Genomic DNA, 24176 nt, shown 5'->3' on the forward strand with positions numbered 1-24176 from the left:
ATTCGAACCCGCAACCTTTTGCTTGGAGGGTGGACGTTAACCACTCGAATAACAGCATCAGGAACAGTTATAAGTGTCACTGCCTTGCATTCACCAGTCTTGAGATTTATCTTTGGTGAGAAAGCAGAGCCAGTTCGTATACCATCCAAGATAAGTGAAATCTTTAATAAGCACTTTAAAAGTTGAAGGTGAATTAGTTGATCTCATATGGTGAGAGAGTTTTTTATCTTAAAAAAAATTAAGGCAAAAGGAGAACTAATTTACAGATATAATATACTAGCCTTAGTTGCTTCTGTTGTAAGGCAAAGGACTGGATTAAAAAACAGACGGAACCTACTTATTTATTTATTATTATTTTTTTTTTTTAAGCTGTAAGTTTTAATTTCTAGGAACATTTTGGGAAGACTGAAAGAGAAAGTTCAGTGGTTTGCAGTTGAACTGTAAACGGATTTAGGCAGCTGCTGCTTGTGATTTAACAGCCTTAGTTAAGAAATGATGGATGACAGTTAGTGACCTAGCTTCAGTGGAGGTATCTGTAGAAAAGAATGAGTGGGAAGTGGCGGTCATTACTCGACTATATCCTTAACTGTGGTGGAATCGTCATTAGCTGGTGTCTAGGTGAAACAAAGAATATCTTTTGCTTTTATTTGATAATCGGAAATTGGCTAAAACGGTATACCTACTATACATACTATTTAGATCTTTCTGCATTTTCCTTGCAGAAAGCATATATCCACTCCATTTTTTTTTTTTTTTTTTTTGACATTCCGGCTTTGTCTTTAAGCTATTTCCTAAAAGGCTCCCAAAATATTTATTTTCATTTATTATAAAATAAATATTTAACGCCTTTTATTCCTAAACCGATCTGGCAGTCTGTGTAGCTCAGTGGTTTTTCGTGTTTTTTGTGTAGTTTTTCGTCCCGTAAACTCAAGAAAATCGACCGTAGAACCCACATTATTTCAGACATTAAATATATTGTGTTCGAGAGACCACGAGATGGCGGCACTTGTTGAGCCGTCTCTCTTCACTGAGTGCCGCTTAATTAGCAATAGCCTTTGGCCAGCTATCTCTGATTGGCTACCAGTAGAGATTGAACTGCCCACAAAAGTGTCCAAAAGTTAGATAGGGCTAAAACGGTCTCGCCTACTTCCCTATATGAGAATAAAAAGGCGTTAGCTTTTTTTTTTTTTTTTATTCCCAAAAACTAAATCAAGGCTTTACTTAATCAAGTAAAGCCTTGATTTAGTCTTCACTGTTCAGGAGATCGGAAGGCAGCTGATTCCACCCTTAACGGAACACTGAGAGTAGAAAGCTATCATTTCACGTCAGCCATTTCGTGGACCTAAACCATAGCAGGTATATATTATTATTCAAAATCGTGTATGCTGTATGGTAGAGTTTCTAGGTTTAAATCTATACTTGCCTGAAGCAACCAAATGAAAAATAAACGCCTAGAAAGGTTTTCTGTGGAATTCAATTTTTCCCTATAGTTTATTTCAAAACTTTAATTTGCATTATAATTCAGGAATATATATATTCACAATATTGCTTTGATTTCTTGGGGGAGGGAGGAGACGATCGCTTCTCAATTTCTAGATATGCAGCAGTAAGTTTGTTTTTTTTGGGGGGGGGAGGATCTTGGTTCTCCCCTACACCCACATGATAATAATAAAATATACGGAAAAGTCACAGTCGGGTTGCGAAAAAGGTATGCCTATGTGTGTGCGTATAAGCGCTGGGAAAAAAAAAAAAAAAAAAAAATCGCCTGTCAGAATTATTTAGTTTTTCTGAACAGGAATTATGAAGCTTGTTGTACTGTACATTTCTGTACTACCTTTGAAAAGTTGAATTTAGAAAGATGACAAAGCATTCTAACTGTTATTAACAGAAGTGCAAATACTTTGGATTACTATTAATAATAGTCCAAAGATTTGGACACGTGATCATTATTAAAAATAAAACCACAAAAAAATACTCGCTTCATGTTGAAAGATTTATTTGCAGAACAGCTCTCTTCTTCGATAACCAGCTACACTGGTTATCAAAAGCTAATTCAAAATACTTAGTCATTTTGATTTTATGCGATAAACACCTTAATAATGTCGGAGTGGATAACCAACTAGGCTGCGGATGGTCTGGAACGAAAAACATTCATGTTCACCGCGTGAATAGCGGTGAACATGAATGTTTTTCGGTAGCAAGTAAAATTCATTGCCCGGTTTTAGACCACCGTCAACACTACTCCCTTACCAGAGGCTTGAATCCCTTGGCAGGTTCATGGTATATGCAATCTTTTAAATTTAACTTGCTAGGAAATATTCGTAATAGTATTTCTTTTCGTTGTAGTTTTGTAGCACAAAAAAAAAAACAACGTATTTTGTGATATTATATACAGTATATATTGTATATCATATGAAATTTTTGGCTCCGGTTACTGGGAGAATTATATAAATCTTTTCACGAAGTGAACCGTATTAATATTTTTTCTTTAAATGACCACGTACAACGGAATACTTGCGTTTAGAAGTTTTAATTGCATACATTGTTCGCTCAACTATTAAGGGCATCTTCAGTGCGAAATTAAAAATTAAACAAGCCACAAGTAACTTAACTGAACCTAAAATGTTCAGGTTCGTGAAACAACCTGGACTTGCCAAACAAGCTATATCTGTCAAACACGGATTTCTTTGACAAAAGACAAAGTATTATGTATAAAGAAAGCTGTAAAATAATTAAAATGAAATATATATTGATCTTTAATTGACCATGATTTATAAACATCTAATACCAACAAGTTTTGCCGACAGGGCTGTCCGGCTTCTTCAGGGCTTATAACGGTAAGAGAAAAAAAACTCAAAGTGGCTAGTACGGAGAAAATTGAGTAAAACTAATCGTATAAATTAAACATTAAAACAGAACGTGTAACATTTACACGCATGGAGCGTGTTGTGTTAGTCACTGTTATGAGAGCACGTTCTGTAGTTTTGAGCGAAATTAAATTCTGGCAGACTGAGGATCTTAAAGGTTTTCCATATGCCGGCTATTATCATTCCCTGGTTTCTGTTAAGATTTTCTCCAGGACAACGGAAATTTTATAGGTAAGGCATGGAGCTGCTGTCCCAATCAATGGTATGGTTAGTAATCGCGAAATGACGGGCTAGACCTGCGTTGTCTGTTTTGTTGTTATTAACATCTGCTATATGTTCTTTTTTTTTTTCGGATTTCGAGGCTTCTCGACGTCTGTCCTATATAATTTAGACCACAAGCACATGGGATGTTGTACACTCCAGCGTGTTTGAAAAAAGCATTAATGTCATCTTTTGGGGATCTTAAAACGTGACGGACAGTTTTGACCGGTTTGAACGCAATTCTGATGTTGAAAGGCTTAAAAAGTTTTGCGATCTTTTCGGACACTGTACCTGCATAAGGAATAACTATTGATGAACAGTATTGAGTGATGGTAAGTTGTTGTTGTGGAGGGTTTCTATGAAGAATCTTGTTGATTAAATTCCTTGGATAGCCATTTATTTTTTTTTTTTATTAATGTCTCTGATATATGAGTAATTTCATCATAGAGTTCTTTTTCTTCTGAGATGATGTTCGTGGCTCTATTTTTGAGCATATGTATTATGCTGAACTTCTGGGAAATATGGTGAGTTGATTTGAAATTAAAGTAGCGTCCAGTGTTTATAGTTATTCCTTATGCAGGTACAGTGTCCGAAAAGATCCCAAAACTTTTCAAACCTTTCAACATCGGAGTTGCGTTCAAACCAGTCAAAATTGTCCGTCACGTTTTAAGATCCCCAAAAGATATTAATGCTTTTTTCAAACACGCTGGAGTGTACAACATTCCATGTGCTTGTGGTCTAAATTATATAGGACAGACGTCGAGAAGCCTCAAAATCTGAAAAAAACATATAGGAGATGTTAATAACAACAGAACAGGTCTAGCCTATCATTTCGCGATTACTAACCATACTATTGATTGGGATAGCAGCTCCATGCATTACCTAGAAGATTTCCGTTGTAGAAATTTCAAGGAAGCCGTTATAGTTCTCCGTCCATCGTATTTAAGAGAAAATCTTAACAGAAACCAGGGAATGATAATAGTTGACATATGGAAAACCTTAATAAGATCACTCACAGTCTGCCAGAATTTAATTTCGCTCAAAACTACAGAACGTGCTCTCATAAGAGTGACTAACACAACACGCTCCATGCGTGTAAATGCTACACGTTCTGTTTTAATGTTTAATTTATACGATTAGTTTTACTCCATTTTCTCCGTACTAGCCACTTTGAGTTTTTTTTCTCTTATCGTTATAAGCCCTGAAGAAGCGGGACAGCCCTGTCGGCGAAGCTTGTTAGTATTAGATGTTTATGGTCAATTAAAGATCAATATATATGTCATTATAATTATATGTTTGAATGACCAAATATAATCTAAACAATGAACAAAGCTGTAAAATCTTGCTATTTCACCCTCATCATAGATTCAAGTCATCTTTTTATGGGAAATTGTTCTTCCTCACAGATGGCCCTAGTTATTTTATTTATTTATTTTTTTTAATTAATACCAACGCCGTCGGGACTTTGTAACAGGTCCAGACTACGCTAACAATTCGAACATGTCAGGCACGTTCTCATTGTTGATCCCCAACTTTTGAATCCGTACTGAAGATGACCTTGATGGACTGGACGAAAATTTTATGTAAATAAAAAAAATAACACACAAGTCCGTGCGGTTAGCCTAGTGGATTTGCGCTTCTGAACCATATGCCTGGGGAAGGAGTGTCCTAGGTTCGATTTCCGTCGACGACGTGAGGAGCTTAAGGATCTTCTTCAGCCATACCCAAATTAGCCGATCTTGGGCGTGGACAGCAGGATTTTTTTCCACCAGTTTATCTGGGGTTTTTGATCCCACAAGCAGGCAACCCGACCCCGTGAACACACGGGCTACAGTCATAGGATATCGTACGGCAAGGAAGGCAACGGGAAACCACCTTGCTCATAATCATTTCCCTAGTAGGGGCGGCTCGTGCATAGGCACTGCGGAACTGCAGCACCCCCAATTTTTCTTGATATATAAATATATTTATTAATTTATTTATATTTGCTTGTAATATTTAATTTTATCATCAACAATTCTATACAATTCTCTTATTTTGTATAAAAAATAATAAAAATCCGTCTTATAGCACTTAGAGGGGGGCGAAGGACGCTAGCAGCACTGTGTTTACCACAGTGTCATATTGCTACGCGCGCAAGCATATGCACGTCATAGTGAGATGCGAGCTATTAGCGTAAAGCGGCACTGTTCGTCGCTCAGTGGAAATGCGCGACGGCCAGTAGTCGAGTATTCGTAGCGCTTATCGTGTTTACTCCGTCTCTTTAAATATTTGGACATTACAATTAAAGACATAACATTTGTTATAGTTTTTATTGTAGAACGTTATTGGAGTTATGATAATGGATTTTATTTTTAAGTAATTTTGAATTATACCAAACTGTATAATTTTATCGATAATAAACAATATTTTTTCATGTTTAATTTTTTTTTAAATTTTGATATTTTATCCAAACACGTGTACACTGTACTTACAGTGTGTATATATATTTCGAAAGTTGCAGCAACCCCACGATTTCGAGCCACGAGCCGCCACTGATGGTAGCATATAGCTACTGGCCGTATCGCTGAAAGAACAGACTAGAAAACTTATAACGTCGTAATAACTTTTTAACTTTTAAAAATTGTTCAACAATACACGTAGTTCGAGTACTGTTCTGATACCTGAGGTAATAATATGTGTAATAAAGGTTTGGTAATTCCCCAATATCTAGGCATATTGGTCTATCAAAATCGTAAGAGTCATGTAAAACGTCCGGAGAACTTAAGAAAATAACCGTCCTCCATTATTTTAGTTGCTTGAACCGTACGTTTTGGCTAGTAGGATTGATTTTCTTCTGAATGCCCCGGTTTTCCACTCACAAACAAAAAAACATGCTTTGATCCATTTTATGCAGGTATAAAGAAGAAATCCGAGTAATTTGTGGATTGGATGCCGTTGCCATCCTATATAACTTAAGCCTCCTGATGAAAAATCAATAATAATATATGTTATGAACAATATATGCCGGATATTTCTGTGGGGAAAAGAACACTGTAAGCTACAAAATTTACAGAAAAAAAAACAAAAAAAAAACTATGCATCATAAAATACGATAATCGTTTATCAATCATTGCATTCCCTTAAATTAAATCACTCTCCGCTTAAACGCCCTTATATATATGAATAAGTTGATCATCACGAACTTGACTAATGCCAACTATAAGAATCACAGTAAATCTATTTGGTGCTGTTCTGAGTAATGCCAGCTACACAATGTTATTACGGATTAGATCTAGGTGCTGTAATTTTCAACGATTCATCAGAAAGACCTGGCAAACATTTGATTATCTTTCCACCACTTGTCCATCCATATATAGAAAGTCTATCAACAGTTCGATAGATATAAAATTAACAGCTGCATGTGCTTAGGAACAGAGGACGGATGTGTGAAAAATAAGTTCAAAAATATTTTCATTAAGGTTAGGACAATGTTTACTGGACCTTCAAGTAATTTATTGTTATAATCTCAACAGAAAAAATTACCATTACTTACGATATTATGACCTTCACTTGAGTCAATCCAGTCAAATGTGCATTATATATTTAAAAATCCAGTAGTATATTTTAACTAGTATAATCAAATAGATGTTTTAAGAAATATAATAATTTCACGAGCTCCTAAATGCGCCGAAAGCCGACAAAATAATAATTAGCGTATGCTGGCAGAATACCTGGTATTTCCCTGGGAGGGTACCTCTGGCCAGCTCAAATATCATCAAACTATCATCATAACGCTAATTGCGGATATAGACCATATTGGTCTGTCCCTGTCTCATTATCCATCTAATATCCTTTTTTTTTTTTTTTTTTTTTTTGAGGTCTACCGGTCTTCTCTTTCCAGTAACTAGAATAATATTAATCATCACATGCAATTACCTGATCTTACCCTGCCTAAAACAGTGACAAAAATGAAGTGTTTGCCTTTACGCAATGAAATATTCCCACGACTCCAACTTTTCCTCATAAAAGTAACAGTATCTCGAAAACAGATAAAAACACATTTTAATCTTCACTTACAAAACAAAAGTACATTTGTAACAACGGAGTCGCAGTCGTCATTACCTGACAAAATTAAAATCTAATTTAGGAACCGAGCGGACGAGTTAAGCACCTTGCAAAAGAAAATAAAGACCTCGAAGGTCACAGCGACTGTTCAAGAAAAAAGGTATGCCGCTAAATGGTGTCGTTTAACAAAGGTTGCCCGCAAACTAAGTGTTTTATAGTACCGTTTAGCGCTCTACCACAAACCACCCTTTAATGGAGAAACAGGGTGGTGCCTAAAAACTGTCACCAATAGCCCCTTTAGGGGCAGTAGTCAAGCCTGAGTTGTATATCTTGTCCGATGTCCGTTTGTTGACATGAATACGGTTAACCGCAACAGACCTTTGGCGACCACAAATGGCCTTCAGATAATTGATTGTAGGTGCGACATTATTTAAGTGAATATTTTTACTAGAGTGTTTCCAATATCGGCTGCTAAAATGCTTTATCGAGTGCTAGTGATGCACAGGTACAGCGGAGATTATAATAATAAACGTCTGCTAATGGAATAGCACCAAGACTAATGGTTTCACAACGTTATAAATTATTAAAATACTGATACCTGTGGCTTAGTGTTTTACGATGTTCCTGTATATATGCTAGTAGAAAACGAGATTAAGTAAATTACGTTACACTGAACTGGATGATTATAAAACTGCCGCACATTTTATTAATGACTGTATTTCTCTTTTCTTTTTTTTAAATTATTTTCTCGTTATCTCACGTATATATATATATATATATATATTATAGAAAAGTAAAAAAAAAATCGTATACAAAAAAAAAAAAAAAACCTCTCGCTCCTTGAAATTTGTCAATTGAATTATAGTGTTGGTCTCTCTCTCTCTCACACACAATACCATTAAAAGATAAAATCTGTATAAAAAAACGAATTTACTCTCAGCTTAAAATGGCAAATTAACAACATTTTGTTTTGATAGAAATTAAATATAAATTTATTTAAATTTCTGAGTGCTAGAAATGAAAATATAAAATATAAAATGGCGATATTATATTCAAGCGATTCTAAATAGACGTAGCAGAAACTCTCCCATAATACTTTTTCATTGCAAATCAAGTATTTGTCTGTTATAACCAAATTTTCATTTATGTTTCACTGCTTTATTAAGTACTGTCGAAGTCAATTATACGACAGAAAGCACTAATGGGATAATAGTTTGAAATTCAGAGGTACATTTAGTAAAATCCTACATTTCCATAAATTTAAAAATACTAGTCTTTTTTTTTTCAAAATTTTCTCATAATATGAAAGATAACATTAGCAGCTCTTGTCAACGGTGTTTATATTTTTCCTAGACAGAACCTATTGGTTATAAATAACAAGGTAGGTGGATCCAGGCACGATGTAGCCAATAAACATTCGAGTATTATCAAACACCCTAGGGAAAAGCTACCAATGTGAGGTAACAGCCAGTACAAAGACATCCCATGAGACTTATGGTGTCAGATTGTGCGCAAAGTCAAAATGATCAGTTCGCACGACACAAGGCTTGGAGGACAAGCAACGTGATTTGTTTCTGTAAAATCGGAAAGTATCTCGAGAGGTACGCCGACGTTAGCACAGGCGGTTTACGATCCGGATTCCATTCGTTGACAGCAGTTACCGAATATTTATAAATAGTTAATATAGTTTAGATTATGCAAATACTATTTGTATATTATTTCGTACGACAGTTGTGTATTTTATATCTGCGATATAAGTGAGCATTTCCAGGATTTTCGTGTGTAGTTATATAAAATTTGAACAGCTAAACTATGTTCAGCTCCAGTGATAATTCGCTTCTGGCTAACATGAAAGAGGAGAATTCAAATACTGCTACACTTCCGTTATCGTGGGCTCATCTCACCATGAATCAAAGGTAGGCTAAATATACTATTTGCTTTCCTATTCAAGTTTTACAAATTCAAATCTTTAAGTATCTATACTCTGATTTTCATGAAATTAATATCAAATAATAAATTATACTTGACATTATGTATAATATGAAGACAGTTAATGTTTTTTTTTCCCGCAGTTCTTAATATAGTTTAGTACCAGATAATCTCTTAATACAATAGTTTAATCCGAATTCTGAGAATTAGGATTAAAATGGTAATCCTATATTACGAACACACTGAACGGATTACTTTACTCGTTAATGGGTTTCAAAATCTGTGGGGAAAACAGAGGAATAGTATTCTCCCTGTTGTGAAATACAACTGACCATGAGAAAATATTCCTGTATCTGGTTTCAACCTCATTTATACATGCAATCTTACAGCGAACCTTATTGCATAAACTGTGGTTAAATCAGTTGAGTAGCGAAAAGGGAAATGACATTTATCCCACGCTGTCAATTAGGGAAGGTGACTATCATTATCTATTTCGCATATATTCCAACATATGATTCTGGGGAGCAAAAACTTTGCCTTTACTTCGAGCGATACAGTCCTTTGTTGATATCATTTTTTTTTTTTTATCTTACATAACCTGCCATTATTCTTTTGATAATATCGGCAGGTCATGATAAAGAATCTCAGAAAGCTTACAGCGCTCCCCATTCTAATTCAACCTCCAATAACAAATGATTGATTACTTAATCAACTTAAGTAAATTTGAAGGTTATTGCTTTCGTAGTGTAGTGACATGGTTATCATAACCATATGGATATATTATACACTACTATGAAATAAAGATTTGGACAGTACTATATTTCAGAGAAACCTAAATTGTACACACTTCAATAGTCCGTGGGACCTCTTTGGCCTTGAACACATTTTCATCAGATAATTTCTAATTATTATATTAATGCCACGAATGAATAGGCTACTGATATCGCACATCCTATGATAACACCTTTCAAAGTTCTAAGTTTTCCAAATATTATTAATATGCACTAGTACATTCGACTCTAGATGTTTTTGTCTTAAACAGCAATATAAAGGCACGTGACGATAAAAATATACGTATCATATTATATAAATCAAGTGGATATTAGATCCAGCATTATTTCAATGCCGAATGTAGAAACTATTAAAGTTTCTTACGAAATTTGACCAGAGAGCTTACGGTAATACACTTACGAGTTGCCCCAGCGCGGAACTTATAGAAAAATGATCGCTTGCCCAAGCGTCCATATGTTCGCCTTCTATTGGTCCATTTTTTAGTAAATACGTATATGTTTCATTCTTATACATGGGATGCCATATTTATTTCAGCATAGTGTTTCCTATTAACTCAGGTTCAAGGTGGCTTACCTTCCAGTATCTGAACATTACTGTATGACTGAACTGTAAAGAAATGTATAGTTAATGAAACGTAATTAATCACTCGATTTCCGGAACATATTGTAGGATGTTAAATACCCTTAAAAACAAAATTAAAAAAGACCCTTATCCCTTGTGGTCGATACATTGCACAAGATGATAAACGGCGTTTTCCCTCTTGATAATTCTATATGGGAATGTCGATGCCACATGCTTTCGTGGGTCAGATTAAATATTGAAATGCAACTTCTGTGCCATGAGCTTCACAGCGAATGAAATTTTGAATTCAATATAAAGTTCTTTTAGTAACGATGCGGATGTAAGAATTGAATGTTCTCGAGCTAATCTATGCCATAACAATGTAACCTCTTGGATATCGATGATATGAATTGACATCCTTGGAATCAAGTGCTTTAAAAAATTTTTCCCTGGAAAAAAAAATTATTTTATTACTTGGTATTCCACAACTTCTGGTAAATTTAGACTCATCTTTGCCTTTATAGATGCCATGAAGGCTACTGACAAAATATGGGGTCCCTGTAGGCAAAAGTACAGAAACTGATGAATGTAAACAATTCGAAGCTTTATTTAAAAACACATGCTTCTAAGAAAATTAATATGCTAAGCTGACCAAGATTTCTACGTGGTATCGTAGTTTCGCTCTTACTTCTACTGAGAGGAGCTCAAACAGCCGTTGAAAGTGAACACTATAACCTCACATGAAAATTCAGCTGTTATAAGATTTTTTTTTCCCCATAGCGAATACGGCTGCAGTTGCACTATAACGAAATTGTATTACTGCTAACCTAAATTTACTTAACTATTTTAAAAATATTAAAACGAAAAATGACAATTTTAATAATAAATAGGCAGTTTAATTTAAATAAAGTAAGTGAAAAGTGAATCAATTTTTTTATTTCTCATGGTTTTGGTCTGAGTGATATTGCATTTGATTTTGATTGATTGCATCAGATTTTAGTGTAAAACATAAAAAAATCCCGACGATTTCGTCAAATCTTCCCTTCCTACTTGTTTTCGATTAATAAGCTGGAACCGGCAGTACAGTTTTTTGGTCGAAAAAATTCATGCAGAGACAAACTGAGTGAGTGTACTGGTGGTGGGTAAAATCAGGGAATCTCCTGTACATCACTGGATAACTCGCGGATAGCGAAGCGTCTTTATATATAGATACGAACCTATAGTACATTAATGCTATGTGTCCGCAAGGTAAGGGTTTATGCTTGAATGGATAAGTTCGTGGTTTGCTTGCATTCTTTTAGTCGATGGACCTCCAACAAATCAGAAAATGTCACTCAACTTTGAAGACCAACGAAAAGTTTCCTCTAGTTTGGAACCACAATTCATACATATGTTTTCCACTGAATGTATTCTCTTCGTTACAAGTTTTGAGTGAAAGACAAATGACCTAGCCGAACTTTATCTAGTCTTACATGAAAATCTCTCCATATGTTAATTACTGAATATTCAATCTACTTGTTTGATGAATAAAGACACCCTTGTGACACTTCTTATTTCGACACCTTCACCTGACTTGTTCATGCTTTCATTACCTGCTGCTGGTTTCTCAAAGCAAGCAAGATGTAACCGATTTGGAAGTAGCGTTAAAGCTGATTAAAACGAGTCTGAGTTTCCTTTTTCATGCCATCAAGGTCAGGACTAAGCCCCTTAGGATAAAGTTATTATGCTTAGCAAACACTTTGTCTCTCTGCCTCTTACCACTCCTTCTCATTTACCGCTAATACGCGTGAATACATTCCATTGACTAAACAGTTAACGCTATTTGCATGTAACACACGTAAAGTTACATTTCAGTCAAACGAAAATCTTCAGATAAAGCATTAAAAACTATTATTTGCGAAACTCTCAAGGAAGTATATTTCACATGAAATGCTGCAAGTTAAAAATAATTTACTTTAAAGGATGAGAAAATGAGGTTTGTTTCCATTTTGCTCCCGTAGTGCTGAATTCTCGTCTGCTTTAAAAAAAGATATTCTTGTGGGTTTTTTTTTTAACGATTAGAATTTTTACTATCAGTAACGTGCATTAATATGATTCCTATATTTTATTGGCATTGTTAACGGCAGAGGTAGCTAAAAGAATCTCGGCCGCGGAGAATTGCAAATAATTATTTAAAAACATTTTTACTCCAGTCATATGCAGATAACCATTTTGAATTCAATTCGGTCGAATTGAATTCAACGTCATATATCTCAAAAAATATCTAATAAAAATGTGAAATAAGTACTGTAAAAGTAATTAATAATTATTTGGTACTTTTGCTGCCATTATGATACACGAATTTCAGAACAAAATTTATTCTCAAAATCAATGTCAGTAAAACTGCCACTTCCAGATTGCGGCCATTTCTTGTACTCTCCATATTTTTTAATATATATATATATTTTTTTTTTAATATATATATATATATATATATATATATATATATATATATATTAAATGAGAAAATGAATATGAGAAAAAAAATATACACACAGAGATATATTGAGATGTCACATAATTTCAGACAAAACAGAAAAAACAGTCAACCAACAAAGGGTCGAACTTGGTTGAATTCAGGCCGGCACCTTTTATTGTAATCCGATTAAGCCGAAATGCTCAACAGATCTTAAGCAGTATTAGAAAGTGCCACATTCCAAATATCATTAAAATTGGTTTAGACGAGTATAGGTGTTGGGTATATGGCTGGGAAAGGAAGATGAGGGAAAAAAAATGAAAAACAAAACTTTTTGGGCATTTTTCGCTATTTACAAAGTATTTTAGTTAATTTTATTAATTGGAATTAACGCACAAAATTCAGCAGCCTGTTTCCCGTAGAATGTCAATAACGAAGCGATAATATTCAACTTATTATTATAAAGCACTATAGAAGATTGAATTTTAGCCCTATGATTCTTGTAATAGCATGACTCGCTATAGTAATTGGCTTGGTCACTGCTGCGTTTAGTTACCACTGTCTAAATTTTATTAACCTAAAGAATTGTAACTAAAATATTATAAATAAAAAAAAAGTTGATCTTTCAAATATTTTTATTAATATACATTATAAAATCGGAAATAATCTAATATGTTGCACGTTCTATTTTTTTTTTTTTTCCCCTTCAGCATGAATAGATTGAATGATATACGTCTATTGAAACTGTGGTGAACACAAAATTGTTTTGTGTTCACCACAAGATCCAACCGATAGTCTCAGTGGTTCCTTTTCTGAGTGATTTATTATTTTAATGTAAATCCCACTGACGAAAGATTCCAAACCGATAACAGATTAATACGGCGGATGGGCCAAGGATTAGATAATACGATTCCTTTCTCTAGAGACCACACATGAATTGTCTCAAGCTAATTCAGTCCTCCAATAAGCGGGAAATGAAATTCATATAACACCTAAAGACTCACCTCCATGCTCGCAGTGAAAACTTGACGTATGACCTATTTCAGGGCTGTCCAACCTTTAGTAATTCGAGGGCCGCATCATAATGCGTATCTGGTAATTTGGTGAGCAGCAGCGATACAACCTAGAGAGCTGAACAAACGAACAACACTAATCGCGCGCTCACGTTCCCCGTGAGCGGCCAGAGCATGCGCGTTAGAAAAAAAAACAGTATAAGAACATTTTATATATAGTACGCATTCCATTCAAATTATTATTTTATTTTTTACGCTCGTGAAAATCAAAACCCACAGGAGGGCCGCACAAAATTGAAGTGCTTTGAACAGCCCTGACCTATTTGGTTGGAGAACGGGTACGCTATCCAGAGCCAACTAGGAAGATCTTTACTGTGTTAAGTTTTTCTAACAGGACTTTTTAGACTTTGTGATAGATACTAATTAGGACACTGCACTTGATTCGGATGTGATTATGGAAAATTCATTTACATATGGGACTCCCCTTCCCTCCACACAAATACATGCTAATTAAAGTTCACATGCATATCACCACTCATGAACTGACGTTTTGACAAACATCTTGGACAGAGTCAGATATAATAATTAATCTGATTATACAGACTACAGCTGCTTTTTTTTAAATATTAAAAATGTGAGTGGTATCACCGGAGAGGGGTGGGGATTTGAACGGTCTCGTGATACTGATGCGAAATCGCTTAGTATGAGTTACGATCGTTGTAGTCCACTGTTACTGAAATATCTAGTACATCTTACACACACCACTGCCCCTGCGCATAAATCTTAGAACCGTGGTTCCGAGACTAATACTGGTGACGCCAGTGTATAACGCTAGTTCTACTTTCTTATGAATATCTCTTGTTAGATTAGCACTGATAAGAAAGTTGAATGGTCATGGTTTAGGAGATTTATTTAATTAAATTACCCATAAAGAACTAGTGCGCACTGGCTTAAACATTCATTAAATAAATAAAAAGAGATGCAAAACCCAAAAGTTTTCGGAATAGCGGTGAATTACATATTTCGTCATTAATCAGTTCAACAAAATCACTGCTTAGTTTTGTTGTTGTTCAATTCATCACGAAAGGTCGAAAATCGACAGCACATTTACAGCATGCACACACACACACACACACACACACTACAGTCGCATACGGTAGTTTAGATCTGAGATATGCAAACTGCTTTAGGAGAGAATATTAAAGCAGATGGAGTTTTTCCTTTACGCCTGGCCGCAGTTTTTAATATTATTTTCCTACTATGAAAAATGAAATCAGGTGCCTGTGTAGCGTTAACTTCCATGGCAATAGATCAGCAGAGAGGGGAAGTTATACCTTCGATTATTGTCGCTGACTACAGAAAAATTTTCAAAGTCAGGTATAAAATAATTCTGCCTATTCTCTTTTTGAGGAATGAAATAACGTTAGAGGATTTTATCTTATAATATGAGAATATATCAAGTTCGCAACTTTGACCTCTCGCTTGTGGAGAGAGAGCCTTGTTTTAAAAGTACGAGTAAAACAACAATACGTGACGCTGGTCTTCGTTTTTTTTTATCTCATCAAAAAATAAAGTCTGTTCGTAATCAGCAATTTGTCGAATTATATTTTTAACGATTTATGTTAATATGCGGAGTCTGAAAATTCGAAACTTCTAAAGAATTTGATTTCTTTGTGATGTGACATTTTCTAGACATCTCTTTCCCCCTCAGTGTGATGTACTGGATACATGTTCAATGCCTTCCCCCCTCTTTAAATTTCCACAGTCACTTTTAACGAAATAAAATTGTTGGAAATAAATACGTATACTTCGTGGCATACTGAATAGGTACGACTTCCAGTGTATGCAGCTTTTGTAGATTATGACAGGCTAGGCTTGCTTCACATAAGATTACAAACACTTAGTCTGCTGAAATATTGAGGGCTCCTCCAACAGACCCTTCCTTCCATCACAAAGTGAGATACCAACACTCAATGGATTGATCTGGATTAGAAATTTTTGAATAGACTTGCGGCATTTGATTTTGGAGCGTTCACAATATATACTGTTTTCAGCTTTTAGCTGTGAGAAGATGAAGCACTAACTTTAACTAAAGTGATTTAGAACTCTAAGAGCGCTTCGAAGTCAGAACACTATTTGGATTCTTCTCCCCCCCCCCCCCTCACGAAATATTTATCATGTTATATGCAAAAAACGTTATTGAACAGCTAGCATATTAAGTTTGGATCCATAGACTTTCGTGGCATTGCTTATTTTAAGGAATGTTTTATTATTAATCCTATAGTTCATGACTGCTAATCCCGCTTGGTAAGGAATTCAACAATAACGACGTGTAGTTGTAACTACAGAAATACAATCACATAAATGTTGAATATTGTATTTGTCATTGGTTGTCAAATGCATTTTCAAGTACCTAATCTGGAACTACTGTGTGTGTGTGTGTGTGTGTGTGTGTGTGTGTGTGTGTGTAAAAAATAAAAATAAAAAAATTGTCGAAAAAAATAAATCGAAGAATTTTACAATCCTTCGATTTATTTATTTTTTTTTTAAATTAATTCTCGTAAATTGAGTACAATTTATAAATATTGTGCCAAACCATTATATGGTACAGTAAAAAACACGTTAAATATTTGATGAACCATGATTAAACGTTATCTATGCTATAGCGTAGTCTCCATAGCAACGCTGAGGATGGAGATGGGTAAGTAGCGTGCAATTTCACAAGATCGTCTCGTCCATGTGAGGTACAGATCTATTTCTCTGCAGGATTTACAAAGACTACGTCAATCACCGCTCGAGAACATGAAAAAATATACAGGCCACGCCACTGAAGTATACTGTTTTACTAATCACGATGAATCAAAACCATTTCAACAGGCCTTAATAGTAAAATTCCGGAATTTAATATGAATTCTTCCAAGCAGTCGTACCTAGAAGGACGGCTTTTCTGATCTCTTTGAACGCTAACGCTAACCGCAGAGATTAGAATAGGCGGTAGTTGCAAAAAATACGACCCCACATTGCAAGAAAACCCAGGATTTGAGTTGTCAAATGAATGTAGAAAATCTTATCAAGTTATAAAAATGTTAAATATATATGCAATGAGATACCATCAGAACAGTTAAGAGAATCAACACACTTCTCTGAACTGAAATACGAGGCCCGTTTTCAAATTCAATACATTTTAGTTAAGTGTTTTGAAAATGTTTTCATCAAATGAGTTATGTGGTAGACGTTTTCAATTTTCTGGCAATACCACCATGAATGTTGACTGGCTCATTTACATAAAACCTGCAGAGTGGAAGCATTGATATACAGTATATGAAACCGATAAATAGGTGGAAGCCTTTGACTGCATTGACAGTATTGAACTGAACATTACACTTTTGACCTTCCTTCCTATTTGAAATCCAGAGAACTAGTTAAGTGGATCTAGAAAGTTAAGTGTCAGTGAGAGATCTTTGAGCATATCAAGAAAACCGCCTACAGATGGAATTTCAGGGAGACTCTTCCAAGAAGTTACATCATTGTAGATATTTTTTGTCAATCTCACCCATGAAAAGTTGGTAGCATGGTAGCTACACTATAGTACAGTATAGTATACCTACGAGTACTATACTATAGGTACACTTTCAGGGATAGTAGCGTTATTTAACACATTTAGTAACTCGGATAGGCTAAGCATATCATATTTCATATTCATGAAAGAGATGGTTTAAATACAACCCCTTCCCAGCTCACATAATTTGATATTATGTTTCCTAAAGTCTTTAAGGTTTGATGATAGACACAGTTGTTTGAGAGTACAGCGCTGTGGTTAATGATATCACAATATTCTGAAAACAGTGACGTTAGAGGAAAAACAACAAAAAAAGTTGTTACAGATAGTTATGGTGACAGCGCTCGACTGTCACCCATTATCGAGAATCGTTCAAAAACGTGTTGAATATAATTTGACATTTTTGTGACTATTTTCGATACAGTGATGTTCTCAAAAACACTATTACGTATCCATTCTCTCTGATGCCAACCACAGCCTTTTCCCCTTTAATAAAAAAAAAAAAAAAGGGTAGAGGGCAAAAAGAAAAGCGAAACTTGTACGCAGTGTCAAAAACTTGCCTACTGTGTCGACGTTTCCTGCTGATCTGGACTGGAGCTACGAAGTAGTCAAAATGTTTTACATAATTTGTAAGCATATCTTACGCTTTTCTCTCTGATCTTCTGAGGTATTTGAGTTTAGGAGTTAATTATTAAGCTAAGGGAATGGGGAAGTTACCGCACAAAGCAATCTCAACTGTCCATTAGTTAGTCTAACGATAGGGACAAGATTTTCGCATCTCTCCCCCACCACACACACGCGGAGAACGAACGTATTTACAACATATGCAAATTCACACTATGTCAGCTTGGTTGAGTGAGTAATAGCGGTTCTCCGCCCAATAGCCTGCGGGTTCGAATCGAAACTTGGGCATGGATGTTTGCGATCATCTTTGGGTGGTAAATAATTTCACTGCCCGATGTGAGACCACCGCCTTCCTTATTCGATCCAGGAAGAAGTTCCAAGTTTGGTCTTAAGATAGGGTTTCCAGATCATGTAAAAATAAATGAAATAAAAATCCTTATTATTCCCACGGTACTAACGTATTATAGGTGTACACAACCTTTCGTGAGTGGAAGTCGCATAAAAAATAAACAAACTTAGCCCACGGTCTTGGTTATCTTAGGCGTAATATAAATAACCCGATAAATCCCGCTGGACTAGTTTTTTGGTTCAAATTTTTAAGATCTAAGAACGCATGTATAATTGAGACTCTTCCGAAGAAAAATGAGATTATTTTGGAATTAAAATATTTTTCATTACATGAAATACAAGTAGAATGATATGATGTATAGATAATATTCCTTGTAGATTAAGTATATCATGTGGCAATATAATGCAATGATATTTTTCAAATCACGTTGACTAATTTCCGTGTGTGTCAAGTGTCATCTCCATCCAGTATGGTTGGCTATTATGGATCTCCATATAGTGTCGTATCTTGGGCTGCTCCCCGCACAGTGCAGGCACAGCCAGTTCTTTATGTTTTTGTGTGTTGCTCTCTTCCTTTCTTTCGCTTGCCATCAAATTTTTCTTCTAATAAATCTTTTAAGACTTTCATGCCCTACAATATATATTATACCCCATTGATCACAGTATTAGAAACTAAACATTTTCCAGGGTATATTTATTTATAGAAGTATACGAATAAACTGAAAGACATTAATAAAACTGGAATAAGATTCAAGCGCATCAGACAAGTGGCATTTAGAATAAACTGGTTGATGGTGTTAACGAAGATCGTTAACATCGGGCATAAAAGTTCATGTAAATACCTATGGAGGAGTTGAATGCGAAATTAATAAAGGCAAAGCAATTTCATAATATAAAAGAAAGGAATACCGTGTAAGAACGATCAAGCTTTGGCTTTGATTACCTCACGTTTCCGGAAGAAAAACTTCTCTGACTGAAAATCATGGCTTGTTTTTCACGCATCTAACAAATATTTTATTGAATTTGGTATTTATAATTTTTACAGAAATTTGTGGTCTTCAGTTTAGTTAATCGGCCTTGTTTTAATGATACTATCGAGCAAAACGATACACAAATTTTATGTTACAAATGACAAATATTCAAAAATATGTAAGCCCTCCCCCCCCCCCAAAAATGTATATATATATTCGTAGTTGGTGTGAGACAATCAACCTTAATCTGCTCACTGGAGGACTAAACGTGTTTCGAAAAACGTACCATGTATGATTCTCTCTCATATTATATATATATATATATATATATATATATATATATATATATATATACAGGGTGTTCGGGATAAATTTGACATATTTATAATTAATTATATTTTTCCGTAAGTTACATGTATTAACACACACTTCTCTTCATTTAAAAGTTTGGACCCTTCTTCATTCATATACAAGATGTCAGAAAGGATGAATAGCTGGAACCCACCTGAATCATGGAAGAGAATAACTTGTATCATGATGATTCGTGCCCGCCATCAAAATATGGATATTACGACTGCTGCCCAATGCTCCCTGAATACAGTAAAAACAATCAGGCATGAACTAGAGACTTGCAATGGTGACTACGAGGATGTAGCAAGAAGAAAGATCCCTAGCAGACGATCTGATTGCGTTCGTACAGCAGAATTCCTCGCAAATCTGCAGGAACAGGTGTTGAAGAACCCTGGCATTGGAATTCGGGCTTTGTTCGTGGAGTTGCTAACTGTAGTCAAGCCCTGGTTAACAAGGGTAGCCAATGGTAGGCCGTATGTATGGCAGCAGGATTCGGCCCCTTGCCACACCTCTGGGAAAAGTCAAAAATGGTTGTCTGAAAATTTCTACGACTTCACCAGTCCAAATGTTTGGCCTCCAAACTCCCCAGACCTTAACCCCATGGATTATTTTGTATGGGGCGCAGTTGAAAAAGACACCAATCGCACTTCCAGTAATACAAAAGCCCAGTTAATGGATAAAATTAAAACAGTTTTTGCGGCCCTTCCCAGGGAGACTGTAGCATCAGCTTGTTCGAGGTTCCGAAGCAGAATTGAAGCTGTGATCGATGCTAATGGTGGTTATTTTGAGTAAATCTTGTTGATAGTATTGTAATTAACTCTGCCTGTAAGGTTTTTTTGTCAATTCATTAAATTTAATAGATACAAAGAAGATTTTCTTTTTCCTTACGAAACTGTCAAATTTATCCCGAACACCCTGTATATATATATATATATATATATATATTCCGAGCATGCAGTGCACACCCGCGGAATAGCAATATCACCGATATATTTTTACATTTATTCCTGTTAATGACTCCCCTAATTGCTTCATGGATTCTCATGATTACTAAAATTGAACATAATATACTAATGCTTCATGAAGCCAATTTTCGATGCGTTAACACTGCATCACATTCTCGTTCACAGCCCGGGTGTGCGGTCACAAATAGGGATACCTATGAGCCCTTTGAACAGGCGTAAAGATGGCGCAACGGATCAAATTCTTACTGTTCCAATGGTTTTAAACCACCAAGAAGGCGAAGCAAGGCGTACGCTGAGACAAACAGCACCCAGAAATCAACGGCTGTAACTGGTTATTGTGTCGATCAATCCAATTGAACGCTGTCATTTGTCATAAGTTGTGTTTTTTGAGTTTCATCTGCTTTAAACTTCACGCACGCAAATATTCGTGAAGTGTGAACAATCGTGTTTAGGACACCGATATAGATTAGTTTTTAATATATAATTTTCTAGAAATAATTTATAACTTTTTGTCCATATTTACAATGGGAAACATGACGATCCTGAATGTCCCGTTTTCTGCCAGATCTTTTGCGGATTGTATAATTGTAGTTGAAGGAGGTTGGAACTTGTATATAAATAAGTAAAACTAGTTATTTCAACCTTTCTTTGATTCATTTCGGAAAAATAATAATTTCCCAATTGGTTACATTTTCCCGATTTCTCTGCGTATTATATGGCTGCATTTAAAAATCGTAACAAAATTCAAATTATCCGTGTCTCACTCTCTAATCTCACCACGAAGCGTAAACTCTGTGCTTCTCACATAAACGGCATGCGTGATGCACAGCTGTTGTTCATTTGTCCTTTAGACTTTCCATATTTAAAATTATATTAATTGATAAAGTAAAGCATTCAAAGTTATCCTACAATTAATTGCACTCGACCGATTAAGATGAGTGCTGAATGCGGTATGCACTCTTAATTCATACACCAATAAAAATGTAATCTACGGTCAAATTAACGTGAATTTTGTAGCGCGGGTTGCATAAGCCACACAACAGCATACCCAACCGAAATGGGCACGAGACGATATTTATTTATTATAGATTTGTGATAATGAATTGCATTGCTTTGTTTTAAATAACTTTTTTCTGATTGCGTCAGGTAATTTCTACACCTGTCAATTTTTGACTAGTCTTACAAGAATCACGTTCTCCGAGGCTGAATGGTGTGTTAACAAATAGTTGTTTCTGGTATCTGATTTTTTTTTTTTATTAAACTAAGGAACGCCAAATAGAATAGTTTCATAATGTACAAGATAGGTGCGATTTAATCTTAACAATATTGCAGTGAAATGTTGCAATTAAATCGGAAAGACAAACTTGTATATATATTTATTTCTAGACAGGAGACTAATTCATCGCCGGTGTGATAATACCAACCCGCTTACTGGAGGCTTAAAGTGGCTCGAAACGCGTACCATGTATAGTCTCTAGAGCAGCGTTTTAGGATTATCCAATCCTTTACTGAGCTAAAATATACGTTTATGACCTTTCGTGTGATAGTGGTATTCATATTTTTTTTAAAATATAATTACATTGACTAATTCCACTGTAAAATAGTAAAACCAGTTCATATATTTAAATCGAAGCAATACTTGAAAGGCAGCCTTAAACAAAACTAATGATCATTATTACTTCGCCAAATCTTTTTAAGAATCTTGTACGTTAAGCGAAAGCGAACTGACATCAAAGAGGGCATTTACCGTATTGACATATCTTCGGAAGTGAAAAGGCTTTTCTGAGCAAGAAAAAAAAAATCAAAATTGTCTCAGCAAAATATGTACAACCACGTTGCTGCTAAAATTAGCTATGAGTTTATTAACAGGCATGGCTAATTTAAAAAAAAACTTCATAAACTAACAAATCTCTCCAGTGTGTGTGTGTGTGTGTGTGTGTGTACACACACACATAGCACCTATATAGAGGTGCATACAATAATTATATGCACCCTTTTGCGTTGCAGTATTCTTAAGCTTATTCTGATTTCCCACCCGAGGCTCGTTGTCAGTGTTTCCTGAAATAAGAATGCAATGCGTGATCTCATTATTTTACTCAAGGCCATAATACCGAGAGATTAACTCGCAGCCGCTGCTCTATATACTGAAGTTTTCTAATTTAACTAGATTTTCGACAGCTTTAAGACGCAGCAATTTCACATGCTTTTGTATCAGTTATTTTATCATTTGTATTTCTAGAGTTCCAGTTCTAGCTAAAACAACGAATGGCATTGCTTTAAATTCGCCGTCTGTCAATGCACTTACTTTCAGGCAACAACCTATTCGCAACGACGAACGTCTGCTTCTCATTCCTGTACTGACCAGAATCGTATTCAGTTAACAGGAATTACCTTTCGTTTCGTGATTTGAGGTAATCTCCCTTTCATCTATCATTCCAGATCCGTTCATGAATACGCATCTCTATGACGCTCCTCCCTTTTCACTATTTTTCAAAAGCTATCGCTCACAGTCCCTTTACTATCGTCACAGCTAACATCTTTACTCCTGATGTTTTTACCGGCCACTGAATCTGAAACTTCGCAGAAATCAGTTGGTTCTATAGAGGCATTCGACTGCCAATGCCGATCCTCTTCAATTCTGTGCGTATAGTTCGATGAGATATGGGTCGAAAACAGCCTCCATTAAACGATTTGGTCAATTGCTGGCATATAGGAAGCTCTGTTTGTCCATACAAGTCTTCTCGGACAAGCAATGTGGGTTATTTTTGACCACAGTGTTTAAACACCAGGAATCTCACGTTTTGAGAAACCAGTCAATTCTGCTGTTTTCAAAATCGTGAGTCCAACCAGATGGGCACCCAGAATAAGCTGTTATTCGAACTCCGAAAAATCCTTTGTTTTTCCCATTGTGATCAAACTGTTGACGATTACTGATCGGCAGCATTCTTAAATAGTTGCCTAGATTCTGCTTCCCAAACTTATGGATGTGAAGGCCCCCTTAGAAAAATTAAAATATTTCACGGCCCCCATCGAAGAAAAAAAAAAATCGTAATACAGACATATATTATAATATTTATTATATTTATATTCAATTCAAAACATACACAGCGAATAGTGCAAAAATCAAATGCAAATATTACATTTTTAGCATCTTACATACACATTTGACATGGCACACATTTAGTCTTAAAACATTTTAAATCTGTTTTCATTATTTCACGGTCCCCCTCAACAAAACTAACGGCCCCCAAGGGGGGCCGCGGCCCACAGTTTGGGAAGCGCTGGCCTAGAACACGTGGTGACGCACTTCACGTTTATCTGCATAAAGGTTTCTAATTCAGTGCCTGGTATGTGTATAAGATGCATTTCTTAATATTAATATGTATAAATGCATTTCTTCCAACAGTTATGTTGGACCTCTTTTAAGGACTAC

General features: G+C 35.4%; 1 protein-coding gene across 1 annotated transcript in view; it reads left to right on the forward strand.

Annotated features, from left to right (window-relative positions):
- Positions 1-8987: 8987 nt before the first annotated feature.
- LOC150107283 (transcription factor COE2-like) overlaps positions 8988-24176 on the forward strand; it is a 142585-nt gene continuing 127396 nt past the window's right edge. The window contains exon 1 of the mRNA XM_090391773.1: positions 8988-9091. Coding sequence (XP_090247899.1) covers positions 8988-9091 — 104 coding nt within the window. The remainder of the gene's footprint in view (positions 9092-24176) is intronic.

This window comes from Typopeltis vanoorti, chromosome 4 (genome assembly GCF_054136105.1).
Source record: "Typopeltis vanoorti isolate ZY-2024b chromosome 4, IOZ_Tvanoo_1.0, whole genome shotgun sequence".
NCBI lineage: Eukaryota > Metazoa > Arthropoda > Arachnida > Uropygi > Thelyphonidae > Typopeltis > Typopeltis vanoorti.